The sequence below is a fragment of the Meles meles genome, chromosome 8 (genome assembly GCF_922984935.1).
Source record: "Meles meles chromosome 8, mMelMel3.1 paternal haplotype, whole genome shotgun sequence".
Lineage (NCBI taxonomy): Eukaryota > Metazoa > Chordata > Mammalia > Carnivora > Mustelidae > Meles > Meles meles.
In genome coordinates, this window is record NC_060073.1 from 51,695,821 (window position 1) to 51,714,771 (window position 18,951).

General features: G+C 35.1%; 1 protein-coding gene across 3 annotated transcripts in view; it reads left to right on the forward strand.

Annotated features, from left to right (window-relative positions):
• SBF2 (SET binding factor 2) overlaps positions 1 to 18,951 on the forward strand; it is a 503,560-nt gene that overhangs the window by 233,878 nt on the left and 250,731 nt on the right. For all 3 annotated transcript variants that reach the window (XM_046014550.1, XM_046014552.1, XM_046014551.1), the window contains exons 4-6: positions 4,821 to 4,943; positions 6,214 to 6,324; positions 8,267 to 8,372. In XM_046014550.1, coding sequence (XP_045870506.1) covers positions 4,821 to 4,943; positions 6,214 to 6,324; positions 8,267 to 8,372 — 340 coding nt within the window. The remainder of the gene's footprint in view (positions 1 to 4,820; positions 4,944 to 6,213; positions 6,325 to 8,266; positions 8,373 to 18,951) is intronic.

The following is an 18,951-nucleotide window of genomic DNA, read 5'->3' on the forward strand; positions in this document are numbered from 1 at the left end:
ATGTTCTGTAATAAAGAGGTTTCACTGGTTCAAAAAATTTGAGAAATATTTTATATCTCCTTTGCTTGACATTGTACAAACAATATTTGCATGTCAAAGTCTGAGAAACTGTGCAGTAAAGAAAGCTGTTTAACATGGCTTGCTAAGTAGTATTTATTAGTTTTCAGTAGAAAACACTTTGGGAAATGTTTCCTTAGTATATCTTAAAAGAAAAATAGTTTATGGACTATGTGCCACTTAAAAATAGAAAGCTTTCTGGGTGAAAATATAGTAGCTCTATAAATAAATTTGTTCTACCTTCGGAATACTATAGAAACAGGAACTGTTGAAGGTGGAAAATATCTGGATATTGTCTTTGCTAGAGGTAAATTTAATTCTGAACTGAAGACTATTGGCCTGATCTGTCTGAAGGCTTGTTATCCTGATATGTGTATTTCTCATATAGTCATTGTTTTCTAGACTGATGCAAGGAAAAACCAAGTTTTATCTTGTGGATGTGTCAACATGATTAACAAGAAACAGAGTAGCTTTTCAGGGAGAATTATAGACCTTACAGAACTTTGCAACTACTTATTCTCTCTTATTTCCAATATCGGAAAATTTTAAAGTCCTTAAATTGCATAACCGAGGAAGTTTTAAATAGTAGCGCACTGTAATAAATTGCTTATATTTCAAAAGGGAAAGGTAGAACTGATAATTTTTTTATTTCTGTAATTCTTTTTTCCTCTTTTTAAAAATATTTTATTTATTTATTTGACAGAGGGAGGGAGAGTAGGAGCTGTGGGAGAAGGGCAGAGGGAGAGGGAGGTGCGGACTCCATCCTAGGACCCTGAGATCATGACCCGAGCATAAGGTAGAGGCTTAATGACTGAGCCAACCAGGTGCCCTCCTTTTAACCTCCTTTCTAACTGGAATGTTTAAAGAAATATTCTAAGAGGAGTTTTAGTATGAAATAGCATTGTTGAAAATGAGCTTGGCATAGAGATGATACTGTATTCAGCAAGAAGATAGAAGAGATGGGAATCAAGTATCAAGAATGCAACAAAGTTGAGGTTGATGTATTGAACCTAAGTGATAGGATGAACTTCCTGAATAATATGCCTATGGAGTCAGCCCGTAAAATCGGTAATCTAATAATTCTTAGCATTTTTGTCTCAAGATATGTTCAAAGGGCAATAGCATTTTTGAGTCAGATTGATATGGTGAGTACTAACTTATCCCATATTATTGAAGCAAAGAGTCTGTGACCTATAAAGAATGTAAACTACATAGAAGCTGAGAATTCCACTAGTACGTGTAGTCCATAGTAATAATAGGCAGAAAAAAAAATCTGTAAATGGGCAAGTTGTGGCATGTGTTTGTGATAGGTACAAAGGATAAGGTGACTTTGTGAGATAATTCAGTGAAGAATGTTTAAGATAAACTTATTATCTTTAAAAAAAAGATGAATGTGTATCTTTAATGAGACCTACTAGAAATAAGAATAATCTTAGGATAGGAAAAGGGTTGGAGATGTTGTTCGTGAGATAAAATATGTGAAAATGTTTTCTGCTACAAAGTACTAAATTTGGGGGCTCCTGGGTGGCTCAGCCCATAGGTGTCTGCCTTTGGCTCAGGTCATGATCCTGGGGTCCTGGGATCCAGCTCCACATGGGCTCCCTGCTTAGCAGGGAGCCTGCTTCTCCCTCTGCCTCTGCCACTTGTGTTCTCGCACTTGCTCACTCCCTCTCTCTCTCTCAAATGAACAAATAAAATCTTCGCAAGAAATTAAATTTGAAAGTTCATTATAAGTCTATTAGATTCATACCCTATGTTTTAAATTTCCTGCCTATTCTTAAGTTTCCATATCTTTTTGTTAATAACTGTTTGGTTAGTGAATGTTTAGTTAAAGAATGGCTTTAAGAAATGACCAATGCAGGGGCGCCTGGGTGGCTCAGTTCAGTAGGTTAAACCTCTGCCTTCGGCTCAGGTCATGATCTCAGGGTCCTGGGATTCCTGCTTCCCCCGCCCCCCGCCTGCCTTTCTGCCTCCTTGTTATCTCTGTCTGTCAAATAAATAAATAAATCAATCTTAAAAAAATATATTAAAAAAAATAGAAATGACCAATGCAGGGTGCCTGAGTGGCTCAGTCTTGTGCTCTCTTTCGCTCAAATAAATAAATAAAATCTTAAAAAAAAAAAAAAAAGATGACCAATGCATTCTATTTTATGTTTTGGTCAAAGTAGGTTAATAGTCATTTAATTGAAATAGTTATCTCCTTAGTCAAGCTGGCTTCTAATGGTACTCTAGGGTATTTATCACAGTCTCATAAAATGAATAGCTTTATCTCTTGGAGGAATTTTAGTCATTCTTTTGTCATTTCAGATTTGTTAGTAATCCACAAAGAATATGATTCATTATGTGTGGAAATCTTTGGCAAATTCATATTCATCACATTTTTATTATTTCTAAGGATTTCAGAAACCAACCTTTAACAAAGCTTTTGCTTTATAACAAATGAAAATCATTTAAGAGCATAGGGACCTTATAACACATACGAAAAGAAACAGATAGTTCCCTTTGGATATGTGCATTCCATAGACATCTAATACTTGGTTATATTTCACTTATTAGAAAATATACGGGCTCCAAAGGGGATAGAAAATATAGTTCTTGGCTTCTATGAGTGGGGAAGAAGACTTCCCTTAGTAAAATATCCAGAAAGCTATTCTAAGAAAATTCATTCCTGCAGTGAAGAAATATTCAGAAAGTATGTGCACATGTGCCCAGCTCTTGTTTTAGGAACTGGGAAATTAGCAGTAGGCAAGACAGAAATCCTCGTTTTTATGGAGCTTATTCTAATGGAAGAGACAGACAAACAAAAAATAAGTGGAATGGGTAGTATGTTGGATGGTAACAAGTGCCATGGGAAAAAATAAAGCAAGGGAAGAAGACAGGGAATGTTAGAGAATTGCAATTTTATTTTATTTTATTTTTAAGATATTTATTTATTTATTTATTTGAGAGAGAGCAAGCTAGAGAGACAGATCGCTTACAAGAGCTCAAGCATGAGCAGGGGCTGGGGCAGAGGGAGTAGCAGACTCCTACAGAGCAGGAACCTGATGGGGAACTTGATCTCAGAACCCCAGGATCATGACCTGAGCCAAAGGCAGGCACTTAACTGACTGAGCCACCCAGGCATCCCAGAACTCCAATTTGAAATAGGGTGCCAGCAAAGATTTAACAGCAGAAGTCACTTGAATGAAGACCTAATGGAAATGAGGGAATTCATCATTAGAATATCTGTGAAAAGAGTATTCTAGGGAGAGGAAGAACAAACAGTATTAAGACCCTTGGCTGGGAGCATGTCCAGCACGTTTTAGAGCTACAAGGAAGTAGAATGGGGCTAAAGTGGAATGGGAGAGACTGAAGGAGCCTGGTAAAATAATTCAGACAGGCAGTGATGGTGGCTTATAGTATTGTGGTAGCAGTGGACATGGTAAGCAGTCAGGATTTGCTGACAGTTTGGATATGAGATGCAAAAGAGAGAGGAATCAGCGATTTTGATCTGCCAGATGGAAACCATGAACGGAGGCTGAAAATACTGTAGGAGGAATAGAGTTTGGGGAGAAACACTGGAGTTTTGGACATGCTTAAGATACCTGTTAGTCATTTAAGTGGAGCTGTCAAGCAGGCAGTTTGGGGAGACGTTTGGTGGGAGAAATGAGTTTGGAGATGTATGATATCTTGGTAAACTGTGCTGAGAAGTAAGACTGGGAGAAAAATGAATAAAGGAAAGGTTTCAGGAGGGAGATAGTATTTTGAGCTGGAACTTTGATTGATGGAAAAGAAAAAGAAGAGGGTTCTAGTTAGGGAAAATGACCTGGCATCTTAGAGTATCATTTAGAAATAAATCTGAATGCTTTACTCTCTTTACTCTCTTGTCTTTTTTTCTTTGAAATATTTCTTTGAAATATTGCTAAGAAAGTTTTATAGTGTATCATAAAGTATTATGGAACAGTAGGTGCATAGAAAATATTTGTTGACACATAAATGAGAATAATGTTTTCAAAGCTTATTTCACGAATTAGTATTTTTAGTCATTGAAATGTAAGATATTTTTTATTATAAATGTTTTTATTGTGCTAAAAAATACGTGACATAAGATTTAGCATTTTAACCATTATTAAGTATACAGTTCACTGGTAGTAAGTATATTCCAAAACTTAGTTTTGTGTATAAAGATATTTTCTCTTCTCAAAAAATATTGTTCCTTACTAACAAAAGGAATTTAGAGCCAGTTGGGCTTTCCTTCTAAGAGCACTGAGCATTCTGTAAATCTTAGAATCTTAAATGATCATCACTTTTGTTTGAAAGATTGGAACAATTAGAAAAACAAGAATGAAAATTAGTGCCTTACTTCAAAACAGATCTTTTCTTTCTTTAAAAACTGACTTTCCATTTAAGTGAGTGTCCTTTTTAGTTGTTTGGGTCACAAACAAATTTAAATAATTTGAATGTGTCTTCTTTACCTTTGATTACTGGAACCTCCCTCAGAAACTAAATGCTCCTCCAAAGCTGTGGTATGAATCTATAGCATAAGGAGCTTTTCAGAAGTGAAATAAGCATGCCTTCCTTTATAATTTTTTTGCCTGCCTCCTTGCTTCTTAGATTCCTGTCAAGTGTCTTTATTTTTGAGTTTTGTAAATTATATTATAAATTATATTTTATAATTAATTTTGGATTTTATAAATTACATGAAAATGTGTGATACGTCTGTTTTTTTGTGAGATATAAACCTAGGAAATTCTGTCTATTGATTACAGTGCATCTTTTTCTAGGGAACAAAGAAGGAAGAGATTGAAGGTGAAGTGGAAGTGTCTGGTTTAATTCAGCCTGCAGAAGTGTTTGCTCCCAAAAGCCTGGTGTTGGTATCCAGATTAGATTATCCAGAAATTTTTAGGGTAAAGAACTCACAGTTGTCATTATTGATTTGTATTATTGTGTGAATCTATTTTGAGTGAACCGTGGTAACATGATTTTGTAATTAAAATGTCTTTAAATTGATATAGAGATCCATCAATAAAACAAATTTAGTGTGAACTGAAAAATGTGTTTATGTTGGGTAAAATAAATTCCTGAGTTAATGTGACTATTTAAACTTATAAAGATATAGTGTTTGCTTTAATATAGATCCCATGGCTACTGACTCCAAAATTTATGAATCTAAAAGAAATTATTTGATTGCTTGTAGCAAATTTAAAATGCATTAGTAATATAACAATTTTGTCTGTTTTTATTTATCTTCTTTTGAGGAATACCAGGCCCAAGTAAGTAGAATGGATATTTGCAATTTCAAAAAGTTCTGATTGCCAGGATGGCTTTAAAATATTCTTTACTTCCAGATATTTTCCTTTTTGAAACACTCAGAATTTTCTAGTGCAAAAAAAAATTTTTTATTTAGTTATAAATACATTTAAGCTATGAAAGAAGAGGGCTTATTCTTTTATTTCAGTAATGTCGATTATTGTCCAAAATCACAGATCTCTTTGAGGGGTATAAAATATACCTTAACATTTCCCAAGGACTTGGAATTTCTGGAAAACTTTGTATATTATTGAGATTATATATTGTATAAAAATTAGCTTCATTTCAAGATTTCAGTGATAATGGGTAACTTCTAACAAATTCTAATTTTTTAAAGTCACAAATTTTAATAAACTGAATCATTTGTAAAGATTGTATTTTGTCTTCCATTTTACTACCTACCTTCTGAGCTTAAAGTGTTTATAATATCTTGTCTCTATTTTGCTAACCTCTGTAATAATTCACAAAATTTTTCTGTAAAGCAGATGTTCTGAATTTGTAAGAATCACAAAAATATAAAATTTCTTCATTTTTATCTTGAAATTGGGAGTTTTGCAAAGTAAGAGAAAAACAGTTTTAAAGCCCTGCAAATTTGCTAAAGTGATTATCTGAGTTCAAGCCTCTGTTTTACAAATTATAGATTTCTGTTTTTTATAAACTCACCTCAAAAGCTCATTTAGAGCTTCTGATTAAGGAAGAAAATTTAATAAACCTAATAACATTTGCTGCTAAAAGTTTGTTCTGTGGTCATTGTAGGATATATTTTACTGACTTCAAAGGGAAATTTCCTAGCAGCAGATGTCGCAGCAATTTATTTTCAGTGCTTACTTTTTCCATGAAAAAACTGCATGCATCTTCTCTTTGCAGGCTTGCCTAGGTTTGATCTACACTGTGTATGTGGATAGTCTGAATGTCTCCTTGGAAAGTCTCATTGCAAACCTGTGTGCATGCCTTGTCCCAGCTGCTGGAGGGTCTCAGGTAAATATAATGAGAAGGGAAATGAAGAGGACCTATTCTTCTTTTCTTCTCCTCCAGTTAATTTAATTTATGAAGGAAAGGAAAAAAAAAAAAAAGAAGTCCTTGAATATTCTCATTTTAAAGAAGATCTTAGTTAACCATTATCCCTATGGTCTGCCTTCTAGAGAGAGATCCAAGATTCCATTCTTTTCTTAGGTCATGAGGTTAATTTTAACTCAGGGTTCACCTTTAACATAGCATAATTAGAAGTCATATTTTGTGTAACTTGAACTCTAGTTTACATTTTCTTGGAAACGCACTTTTTAAAATATTTGAACATTGAAAAATACATTCTTTTTGCCTTTCTTCCTCCTCTATGTCGTTATGGCTCATTTTATTAACTTATATCAAAAATTTATAAGTGATTAAAAATTAGGAGATAACATTAAGAAAACTCTCAAAACAATTTTTTGTAGCACTTATAACTACTTCTGAATAGGTTTATTTATTTATTCATTTCCCTGGATAACAGCAATTATACATGACCCTAAAACCATTTTTCTATGTTTGTCGTCTTTAACAGAATAGCTCACATGTAAACTTTGAAAGAAGGGGGCTTATTTTTCTTATTTCAGTTTGCTACCTTTAGCAATAATAATGTTGATGATCATCCAGAATCACAGATCTTTTCCAAAAGTGTAATCTATCCCTTAAAATTTCCCAAGGATTTTGTCATATATTTAGCCTTAAAGGAGAACATTAAATTATTTTACTGAAACAAAATTTTGTCAGAATGGTTATGGGTTTTTCATCTTGTTTGTCCAAAGATTTTTATTTTCGTCTCTGCAGTAGAAAAATAAGAACCTCAGCTTCTATATCTCAGTGTTTCTAGAGGACCAAACTTAAAAAAAAAATTCTTCTCCTTAAGCCCTAATTTTGTTTATTCTTATGTAATACTGTAGAAGAGGACAGCCCTCTAAAACTTCCATTGTTTATCCTCCTCAGTCTGACAAAGATGATACTTCCAGTGAAACGGACATCCATTTGTTTTGCCCTTTGCATTTTAACTATGTTTTGTCTTACCTGGTATCTTCTGTTTCTCTTTAATTTTTATTTCCCTTTTTTTCCTCCTGTTCCCTATTCCCTCAGTCTTCTCCCCACCACTCTAAGGGAAGAATATAAAATATGAGTTTGGTCGCAAATGACCTAAATTTGATAGCAGTGGAATTGTTTCATGGACCTTTATCATGGTGGGATTTCTGCTGACTTTATTTTGTGAATTTATTTTTTAATTTAAAAAACTTTTTATTGGGGGATACCAGGATGGCTTAGTTGGTTAAGCATTTGCTTTCAGCTCTGGTCATGATCCCAGGGTCCTGGGATCGAGTCCTGTGTTGGGCTCCCTACGGGGCTCCCTGCTCTGTGGGGAGCATGCTTCTCCAGATTCTGCTTTCCACAACCCCTGTCTGTGCGCTCTTTCTGTCTTTCTCTCCATTTCTCTGACAAATAAGTAAAATAATAATAAAAAAGTAAAAAACTTTTTATTGCGGCTACTAAAAATTTTAAAATATTGCATATATGGTTCATATTATATAGTTTTATTTCTTTCTCCAAGTTTTATTGACATAAAATTGGCATAAAAATGTTGACTTTAATGTTTTATTATTTTTTAGATAACTGATTGTCACTGATTTTTTATATCTCATCTTTTAATAAATTTCAGCTTTCTAATTATTGAATTTTCTTATACCATGATCATTTGAGTACAGTGTAACTTGAATGTTTTCAGTTACATTTTTATTCTTGGCATCTACTAATTGGGTCTTACAGGGTTATCACCAACTCAATATTAACTTCAAAAAAATTTTTAAAATTTGAACTTAAAGGAATTTTTTTTTGTCTTAAGAAAATGTCTGAAAAGAAATCATTTATGTTTCTCGTGTGTTTTTCCTGCATTCTGTAGAAGCTGTTTTCCTTGGGTGCAGGAGACAGACAGCTGATCCAGACTCCTTTGCATGATAGTCTTCCTGTCACAGGCACTAGCGTGGCTCTTCTGTTTCAGCAGTTGGGTATGTTTTTTCCCCTATTGTCAGTGTCTTCCTGTGGATTTATTTTAAGCTCAATACCTGATACATAAAATAGATAATTATGTGGGTCCTAATCTTAAATGATCCTTATTCTTTTAAAAAATTTTAAACTCTGGCCTCTTTTGCTCTGGAGTCAGTTAGATATACAAAAAATAGGCAGATTTTCCTTATGTTTTAAAAGATGAATAGATGGTATATTTTGCTTTTCCTTTACTGAATTACTTTTGCAGAAACCTTGTCGAATGAAACAAAGTCCTGTCTTTCTAATCCATGATCTGGATCAGAACTTTATCACCAATTTTCTAGCAATGAAAAGGCTCAAGAATTGCAGGGAGTATACCACAAAGTGCACTCTGTCCATCGGACAGCTTGTACTTCCTTTAAGGAATCATACAACTTTAAAGTGAAGATGTTTCTGATCAGGGCTGCCAGAGATTCCTATTTACTTTACCTCTTACTTGTCCTTTATATGTGCCTAATGTGTGCCTGAGTGTCCTATTATCTTTGATTCAGTCTTTGTTAGTGTTCTCCATCTGTCTTTGTCTTTTCTAAGTTACATTGAAACCTTCCCTTCCCTAGGGTTCATGTTATTCTCCATGGGATTATTATTACCTTAAACACAAAACTTCTACCCTCTTGTTTCCCTTCTGTCTCATGTTGAATTTTGCTTCTAGCTCAGCTTTCTAATTTGTCACTCCTTTTTCATTAATGGCCCCATCCTTATTCTTCTGCTGTGACTTCAGTTGCCAAATTTAGAAAGCCTCAGAAGAAATTAATGTAAATAAACAGTTTTATAGTATCTTAATAAAGATTAATGGTGATACCAGTCCCAAAGTAGTATTTTTCCCCGATTACATCTGCTTCCTGTCAGGAGTTCAAACACTGAAAAATTACCTATCCCTACATCTCTCCCCTCCAAAAATATTCTGCTGCTCACTAAGTCATTTCAACTAAGTCCTAATGTAATTAAAGCTATTTTTTTTTCTTAACATGTGAAATAGGTAATTTCCCTGGTGGTACTGAGTTCTCTAAAGAATATCTTGGGTTTTTTGTTGTTGTTGTTTTTTAAAGATGTTATTTATTTATTTGACAGAGAGAGAGAGAGATCACAAGTAGGCAGAGAGGCAGGCAGAGAGAGAGGGGGAAGCAGGCTCCCTGCTGATCAGAGAGCCCAATACGGGGCTCAATCTCCGGACTCTGGGATCATGACCTGTGCCAAAGGCAGAGGCTTAACCCACTGAGCCACCCAGTCGCCCCAAGAATATCTTGTTGATTAAATACTCTTTCCATAATCTTCTAGAAATAATTTAGGGAGTTCATGGGTTATCTGGAGTCTGTCCATGGTCCCTAGTAACCATTGACTTGGTTGATTTTAACCAAGGACTATTCACATGACTTTTTTACTTTTAGAAGAGACTGTATACCCACAGGGTCAGTAAAAACAAAGATTTACCATTAAGGGGAACAGAAAAATAGTGACACAAATAAAATAATCTGCCTTTTATCTTAATGAGTGCTTTATAAGCTTGTTATGTTTTTGAGTTTTTACAATGGCTTGACCAGGGGGAGGGGAGGGATGTTACTGGCATTTAGTGCCCAGGACTAGGGAGGGATAGTAAACATCCCTCATGCATGATGTATGTGTACCAAGAGTTTTTACCTCAAAAACACTGGTAGCACTCCCACTGAGAAAAACTACTGTAGATAAAGTATAATTTATAAAACCTGGACTTGTCTTCAAGAAACGGTGGTCTATGTAATTTAGACTAACAGTCTTAACAATGACAACTAGAAAAACTGTAAATATGAACATCATCTACTTGAAAGCATGAGAAGCAGTAAAGATACTAAAGGAAACCTAGAGAAGTGAGCCATATATTTGGGACCAGTTTTTCACAGAGCATCTGTTGATTTTGGAAGAAGTAACTGAAAGGCTGATCACAGCAGTATTGATATCCCACAGGGAGCAGGAAAACTGAGGTCAAGTTTTATCAAGGGATATTTCTTTATAAAGCTCTCATGCTTTGAGTTGAGACTACAAAGGACCACAACCTAGGAATGAGTAAATCACAAGTAAACAAGGTCCGTTTCCTTGAGGAAACGAAGTGGAACTTGAAATCATTTTAGTTCCTTGAAATGATTATTATGATCCTTGATGCTACTGCCTCTAGCCATATAGTACAAGTAAAAGTAAATTCCTCATGGTAACTGCATTCTAGATCTTCAGTATGTCTACAAAATTTGCCCAGCACTCATCCAAAAATGACCAGAAATATGAGGACTAATCCTATATGAAAGAAATATAGAAGAAACCATAGATAATATAAAAACCCACAGGACACCAGAAAAATAGTTAACAAATTCACATATTTAAATAATTGTGCTTAAAATAGTGAAGGAGATAAACAGTCAAGAGTGAGAATTTGGGGAGTGACATCAGCAAGATGGCAGCATAAGAAGTCCTAGTCCTTTTTCTTCCACAGAAGCATTGCTTTAACAGTGATACACTGACCAAAATACCTTTGTGAGAATTCCAGAATCTAGCAAAGAATTTCCAATACCCCAGATGATCACAAAGCTGAGAACAGACACATTAAAATGGGTAAGAAGAACAATTTCACTTTACCCTGTCAGCCTCTCCCCTAAACCAGCACAGCTCAGCACTGGGAGAGGACACCTCAGCTTGCCACCTCTCCTTGGGGGAGGAGGAAGGAGAAGAATGGAGTATGCATGCAATTTTCCAGCTTTATGGAGGGCTGCCTGAGGGTTGAGACTGTCTCAACTCATTTGGAGCACTGACAGGATCAGCACTCTTTGGATGCCACTGAGAACAAGGAAGAGTGAAGGGTAGAGCTTGCTGTACCATCGCTGCTTGTGGCAGTTGGCAGAAGGTGCACAACTTGGGGCATATCCCTTGGGAGGGAAGGAGAGGGAAAACAGCATTCTAGCTTTTCAGAGTGCTGCCTGAATATTGGCAAAGTTATAGAGGAATTGTAAATTTAATTCACTGCTGATGAGAATGTGAATTAGAGCACAGTTTAACTTTCTAAAAAAGTTAAATAAACCAAATAATCCAGCCATTCCACTCCTAAGGCTTTCACTCCATTTACCTAAAGAAAATGATAGTATTTGTCCATAAAATACTTGTACATGAATGTTCATATTCACATTTCTGTAATAGTAAATAACTGGGAACAAGATCAGTGTTCATCAGTGGCAGTGGATAATGGTGATGATAATGGATAAATAATCTCTGATATATCCATACAGTGGAATGCTACTAAGCAATGCAAAGTAATGAATTATTGATATATGCTCAGCATAGATTAATCAGAAAATAATTATGATGAATTTTAAAAGTCATACAAAAAAGAATGCATACTGTATGACTTGGTTTCTATAAAGTTCAAGAAAATACAGTCTAATCTGTAGTAATAGAAACAGGTCACTGGTTGCCCTGGGGGTGGGAAGAGAGGGATGACAGAGTTATGAGGAAACTTTGGGATGTTCGTGTTCATTATCTTGATTGCGTGATGGTTTACGTGTGTGTGTGTGTGTGTGTGTGTGTGTGTGTGTATGTTAAAGTATATTAAATTCTACAAGTGAATTGAAAAATGAAAAATTGGGGCACCTGGGTGGCTCAGTGGGTTAAAGCCTCTGCCTTCAGCTCGGGTCATGATCCCAGGGTCCTGGGATCGAGCCCCGCATCGGGCTCTCTGCTCAGCAGGGAGCCTGCTTCCCTCTCTCTCTCTCTGCCTGCCTCTCTGTCTGCTTGTGATCTCTCTCTGTCAAATAAATAAATAAAATCTTTAAAAAAAAAAAAGAAAAATGAAAAATTCATATAAAAACTTACATATGAATGTTCGTAGCAGCATTATTCATTTTCTTTTTTTTTTCCCCTTTTTATCATTTTATTGTAGCAGCATTATTCATAATAGCCAAAAAAATAAAAACAACCCAAATGTCCATCAACTCATAAATGGATAAACAAATGGTGGTATATCCACACAATGGAATAATATTCAGCCATAAAAAGGAATGATTGTTACTACATGCCACAAATGAAACAAATCTTGAAAACATTGTGTGAAAGTAAAAGAAGCAAGACTCAAAGGGCCATAATATTTTATGATTCCATTTATAGGAAATGTCTACAATAGGGAAGTCCATCAAGACAGAGAGATTAGTGAGTGCCAGGAGCTGGTGGGGAGGGAACAATGGAGTGACTGATAATGAGAATTGGGTTTCTCTTCAAGTCATGAAATTGTTTTAGAGTTAGAGACTGGTGATGGTTTTACAACCTATGACTGTGCTAAACCCCATGGAACTGTATGCTATACAAGGGTGAGTTTTATGGTTTATGAATTATAACTCAATAAAGAAAAAATTATTAGGGCCTTGTCAAAGGAATTCAGGAGCTACCTTGAAGAGACTTGCATGGATCTACAGTGGTATAATTTGAGCTTCATAAATGGTGAAAATCGCAATTGGTTGAAACCCAGAAGATATTTTATCTGTTTAAAAATTTTTAATTAAAAATTTTAAAAAATTATTTATTTATTTGTGAGAGAGAGAGAAAGAGCACATGAATGTTGGGGCAGAGGGAGAGGAAGAGAATCGCAAGCAGACTCCCCACTGAGTGCAGAGCCAAACACAGGGCTCAACCTCACGACCCTGAGATCTTGACTTGAGCTGAAACCAAGAGTTGATGCCTAACTGACCGGGCCACCCAGCTGCCCCCAGCAAACGTTTTTATGAATTTATAATAATATTAAATGAAAAATTATTATCTTAGAATGTGGAAATGATTTGTTATCTTGAAAACTTATCAATAAAGGAAAAGAATGCAGCATTTATTCTGTCTTGTCTATATGAATTGTAGTACAGGGTAACCTAATAGTTGATTAGGGAAATTGTCTCTTTTTAAAAGTATTCTATCAATAAATGAAAAAAAATTGTAGTGCTAGAACTTCATCAGTTTACGTTCTTTAGTAAATGAAGTTCTGAGCATCAACAAGTATTATGTTAGGAAAGAAAACAGACAGATCTAGCCTTGCCAAACAGTACCTGTAGTTTTGCTGGAGGGATTAAATCTGATTGCAGAAAATATAGAAGATAGGGGAACATAGTGAACTGCACAAGATTGCAATTGTCAAAATTAGGTTCTTAGACAATGTGTATATATGTGATGAAATATTATTCAGCCATAGAAAAGAATTAAAATCTTGCCATTTGCAACAACATGGATAGAGCTAGAGAGTATAATGCTAAGCAAAATAAGTCAGAGAAAGAGAAATACCATATGATTTCACTTATATGTGGAATTTAAAGAAAAAAAATAAGCAAAGGAAAAAGAGAGAGAGAAACCAAGAAACATATTCTTCACCATAGAGAACAAACTGATGTTTACTAGAGGGGAGGTGGGGTAGGAGGATGGAGGAAATAGGTGAAGGGTACACTTACCATAATGAGCACTGAGTAATGTATAGAATTGTTGAATCACTGTATTATATACCTGAAACTAATACAACACTGTATGTTAACTATACTGGCATTAGAATTACAAACTTTAAAAAAAAATCTGTTTATAGAAACTCTATTGATCAAATGTCCCAGGTCCTTTTTTTTTTTTAAGATTTTATTTATTTATTTGACAGAGATCACAGGTAGGCAGAGAGGCAAGCAGAGAGAGAGGAGGAAGCCGGCTCCCCGCGGAGCAGAGAGCCCGATGTGGGGCTCAATCCCAGGACCCCGGGATCATGACCTGAGACGAAGGCAGAGGCTTTAACCCCTGAGCCACCCAGGCGCCCCTGTCCCAGGTTCTTTAACAAATAAATTATAAGGAAGGGAAAGGAGGAGTAACCTCTAGATTAAAAGAGTTGTAAAACATCCTATTTAGAGGGCTTCTGGGTGGCTCAGTCATTTGGATGTCTGCCTTCAGCTCAGGTTGTGATCTCAGGTTCCTGGGTTCAAGCCAGACTCTGCTCAGTAACAAGTCTGCTTCTCCTTCTTCCTCTCCCTCTGTGCTCTCTTTCACTCTTTCTCAAATAAATAAACAAACAAATATCTTTTTTAAAAATCCCCTTTTTAATAGAGTGAGATTGAATTATGGTGTCTAGTGTATAGTGTCTAGGAATGCACATTTGGGTGATAAAACTATAGAAAAAAATCAGGAAAATGGTTAATAGAAAAGTCAAGATAAGGGTTACTCATGGCACTAGAGAGGTAGCTCTGATTGGTTGCACATCGAAGGGGCCTTTAGGGTTGCTGGCAAAGTTCTCTTTCTTAAGTAGTGTTTTTAAGATAATTCCTTAAGCCATGTTTTTTATTTGCATGATTTTCTATATTTGTGTTTAATCTTTCAATTAAAATACTTTTTAAAAAACATATAATTAAGGGCACCTGGGTGGCTCAGTCAGTTAAGCACCTGACTCTTGATTTCAGCTCAGGTTGTGATCTCAGGGGTCTTGGGATTAAGCCCTGCCTCAGGGTCTGTACTCAGCACAGAGTCTACTTATTCCTCTCCCTCCTCCCTGATTGTGTTCTCGCTCTCTCTCTCTACTCTCAGATAAATAAATAAAATAAATAAAATCTTAAACTTGTAAAGCTATTTTAACTTTTTATATGTATACCTTTTTTTTTTTTTTAAAGTACAGTGCTTAAACAAATTAGAGATTTTATCCTCAGATAATAGAAAGTCTAGAAGTAGAAGTCTAGAAGCAGTGCAGGACTGATGTGTTGATTCCCAGATGTCTTCAGGAATGGTATGGAAATTCTCCTCCATGCTTTTTCCCTATTTATTAGTAAGGAGTTAATAAGACTGTGAGCTTTAAGAACTTCCTTATCTTAGTATTCTGTATGTCCTCTATATTTGTTATAGTACCTTGGACTCAGAAAACATTAATATTTTTTGAATAAATGAGTGAATATGTTAGCCATGAAGAAAATGGCAATCATTATTTCATCAGATTTTCTATCTATGGATGAAATGTGCCAGAATATATGATTATTAGTCATTTGAAGATCACATTTCATTATTTTACTATCTAGTATGTTTGAGCTGAATTATCTTTTGCTTACATATTCAAAATTTAATTTTTCAGGGAAAAAATAAGGAAAAGATAAGAAAGGGAAGGAAAAAGAAGGATGCTTCTAAAACAGCGCCATGTGCAGAGTTATAGTTTCCAGAACATGTGGTACTGATAATTCTGACTAAAGGCATGTTCTTATCACCAGTCATTTTGGCTGGACTGTTGTTGAAGGCCAATATTAGACTATTATCAAAGTTCACTACCTGGGTTGGGGGTGAGATGGTAGTGGTGGATTTTATAAAGAACAGACAGGAAGCAGATAAGTTGTAGCCTTGACCAGTTTTCCTGTGAAAGGTCTAAATATAATGATACCATTTCCTTGGTTCTTCTCTCCAAGGACTGTTAGGATAATGAATTTGTTTTTCATAGTTTGAGATGTCTCTGTGTTTGCCTGAAATAATTATGTGGACTTCTACCATCAGCCCATAATTTTCTGTCAATCACCTTCATCTCTTACTTGCCATCTTGTTTATTTGTTTCTTTTAACCTATGTGAATTATTGTTGTTTACCTGAAGATTTGTGTTTTAAGTGTGGAAAACTAGTTTTGGTTTTGGTTTTGTTTTTTAATGTTAGTAAGACTGTATTCATAGGGCTGGTTTTATAGCCCATTTCATTTTTCATTTAATCCATAGCTACTTAATTCAGATGTCCCTCCTTAACTCAAATAATTTTGTGAAATATTCATGACATGTTGTGGGGCGCCTGGGTGGCTCAGTGGGTTAAGCCACTGCCTTTAGCTCAGATCATGATCCCAGTGTCCCGGGATTGAGCCCTGCATGGGGCTCTCTGCTCAGTGGGGAAGCCTGCTTCCCCCTCTCCCTCTGCCTGCCTGTTTGCCTACTTGTGCTCTCTCTCTCTCTCTCTGTCAATTAAATAAATAAAATCTTAAAAAAATAAAAGAAATATTCAGGACATGTTTTGATATATCCGCTTAGCTATAATTTGGATTTTAACAGCAAATACACTAGTTTTAGAATATTCCACAGTTTTTACAGTGTATTATTTATTAGAATTTTTTTTTTATTTTAAAGATTTTATTTAATTATTTGACAGAGAGAGAAGCAGGGGGAACAGGAGAGGGAGAAGCAGGCTCCCCACTGAGCAGGGAGCCTGATGCAGGGATCAGTCCCAATACCCTGGGATCATGACTTGAGCAGAAGGCAGAGGCTTAACTGACTGAGCCCAAGTTTCCCTTATTAGACATTTTTATTTTATTATTATTTTAAAAGATTTTATTTATTTATTTGACAGATAGAGATCACAAGTAGGCAGAGAGGCAGGCAGAGAGAGAGAAGCAGGCTCCCACTGAGCAGAGAGCCCGATGCGGGGCTCGATCCTAGGACCCTAAGATCATGACCTAAGCCAAAGGCAGAGGCTTAACCCACTGAGCCACCCAGGTGCCCCTTATTAAATATTTTTAAAGTCACAGACTAAAATGATCTTGGACCTTCAGCTTTATCACTCTATTTCCATAGTTAAACAATAGTCTTGTATCATTTGTACTTAATACTTTTTTCCCCAGCTTTATTGAGGTATTATTGACATATAGCTTATGTAAGTTTAAGGTTTACAATGTGATGACTTGATTCAAGTATATATTGTGAAATGTTTACTATAGTAAGGTTAGTTAACACCTCTGTCACCTTACATAATTATCATTTTTATGTGTATGCTGATAACATTTAAGATCTACTCTCTTAACCACTTTTCAGTATATAATACAGTTTTGTTAATGATAATCACCATACTATACATTAGATCTCCAGAATTTATTCATTTTATTTAGAATTTCTGCCCTTTGACTAGCATCTCCCATTTCTCACACCCCTGAATCCCTGTTAACCACCATTCTACTTTCTATTTCTGTGAATTCAGCTTTTTTTTTAGATTCCACATATAAATGAAAACAGAGTATTTGTCTTTCTCTGTCTGACTTGTTTCACTTAACATAATGCCTTTAAGGTCTGTCTGTGTTGTCACAAAAAAGGATTTCTTCCTTTTTGTGACTCAATAACATTCCATTGTATTACACGTATTGTCTTTATTCATTTATCCATTGACACTTAGGTTGTTTCCTTGTCTTAGCTGTTATGAATAATGCTGTAATGAACATATAATGAGAATGTAGATATCTCTTTGAGATAGGGATTTCATTTCTTTTGGATATATAATTAGAAGTGGGATTCCTGGATCATATGGTAGTTCTATTTTTAATTTCTTCAGGTACCTCCATACTGTTTTCCATAATGGCTGCACCAATTTACATTTCTACCAAGAGTGCTTACAGGATGTCTTTTCTCTACTGCCTTGCCAACACTTGTTACCTCTTGTCTTTTTGGTAATCATTCTAACAAATGTAAGATGATAACTCACTGTGGTTTTGATTTGCATTTCCCTGATGATTAGTGATGCTAAGCATCTTTTCATGGCATTTATATGTCTTTGGAAAAACGTCCGGGCCCTTTGCCCAGTTTTTAATCGATACGTGTTTGTTTTGCTATCAAGATGTATGTGTTCCTAATGTATTTTAGTTTTATTCCTTTCTCAGATAGATGGTTTGCATATATTTTCTCCTATTCCGTAGGTTGCCTTTTCATTTTGCTGATTTATTTCTTTAGCTGTGCAGAAACTTTTTAGTTTGATGTTGTTCCACTTCTTTATTTTTTTCTTTTGGTGTCTTATTGAAAAAAATCATTGCCAAACCAATATAAAGAAGCTTTTCCTCTAGTAGTTTTATACTTTGGGTTCTTATGTTTATGTATTTAATCCATTTTGAGTAATTTTTTGTGATAGAGAAACCAGTTTCATTCTTTCACATGTGAGTATCCAGTTTCCCAGCACCATTTATTGAAGAGATTATCTTTCCCATTGAATATTCCTGGCTCAAATATTCATTGACCTTATATGTGTGAGTTTATCTCTATGATATAATTTCTCTTCTATTGATCTGCATGTTTGTTATGACAATACCATACTATTTCTATTACTCTAGCTTTGTAATACAATTTTAAATCAAGAATTGTAATGCTTCCAGCTTTGTTGTTTTTCAGAATTGCTTTGGCTATTTGGGATCTTTCATCATTCCATATAAATTTTAAGATTTTTTTTTTCTGTTTCTGTGAAAAATGTCATTAGAATTTTGATAGAGATTGTTTTGAATCCATAGATGGTTTTGGGTAGTGTGAACATTTTAACAACATTAATTCTTCTGATTCATAAACACAGGCTATTGTTCCATTTATTTGTGTCTTCTTTAGGTTCTTTCATTAAAGTCTTCTGGGTTTTAACATACAGATCTTTAATCTCCTTGGTTAAACTTATCCCTAAGGTGGTGTGTTTTTTTTAATATTTCATTTAAATTCAATTACATAGTGTATTAGTTTCAAGGGTAGAATTTAGTAATTTCATCAGTTGCATATATCACCCAGTGCTCATTACATCAAGTGCCTTAATGCCCATCAGCCAATTA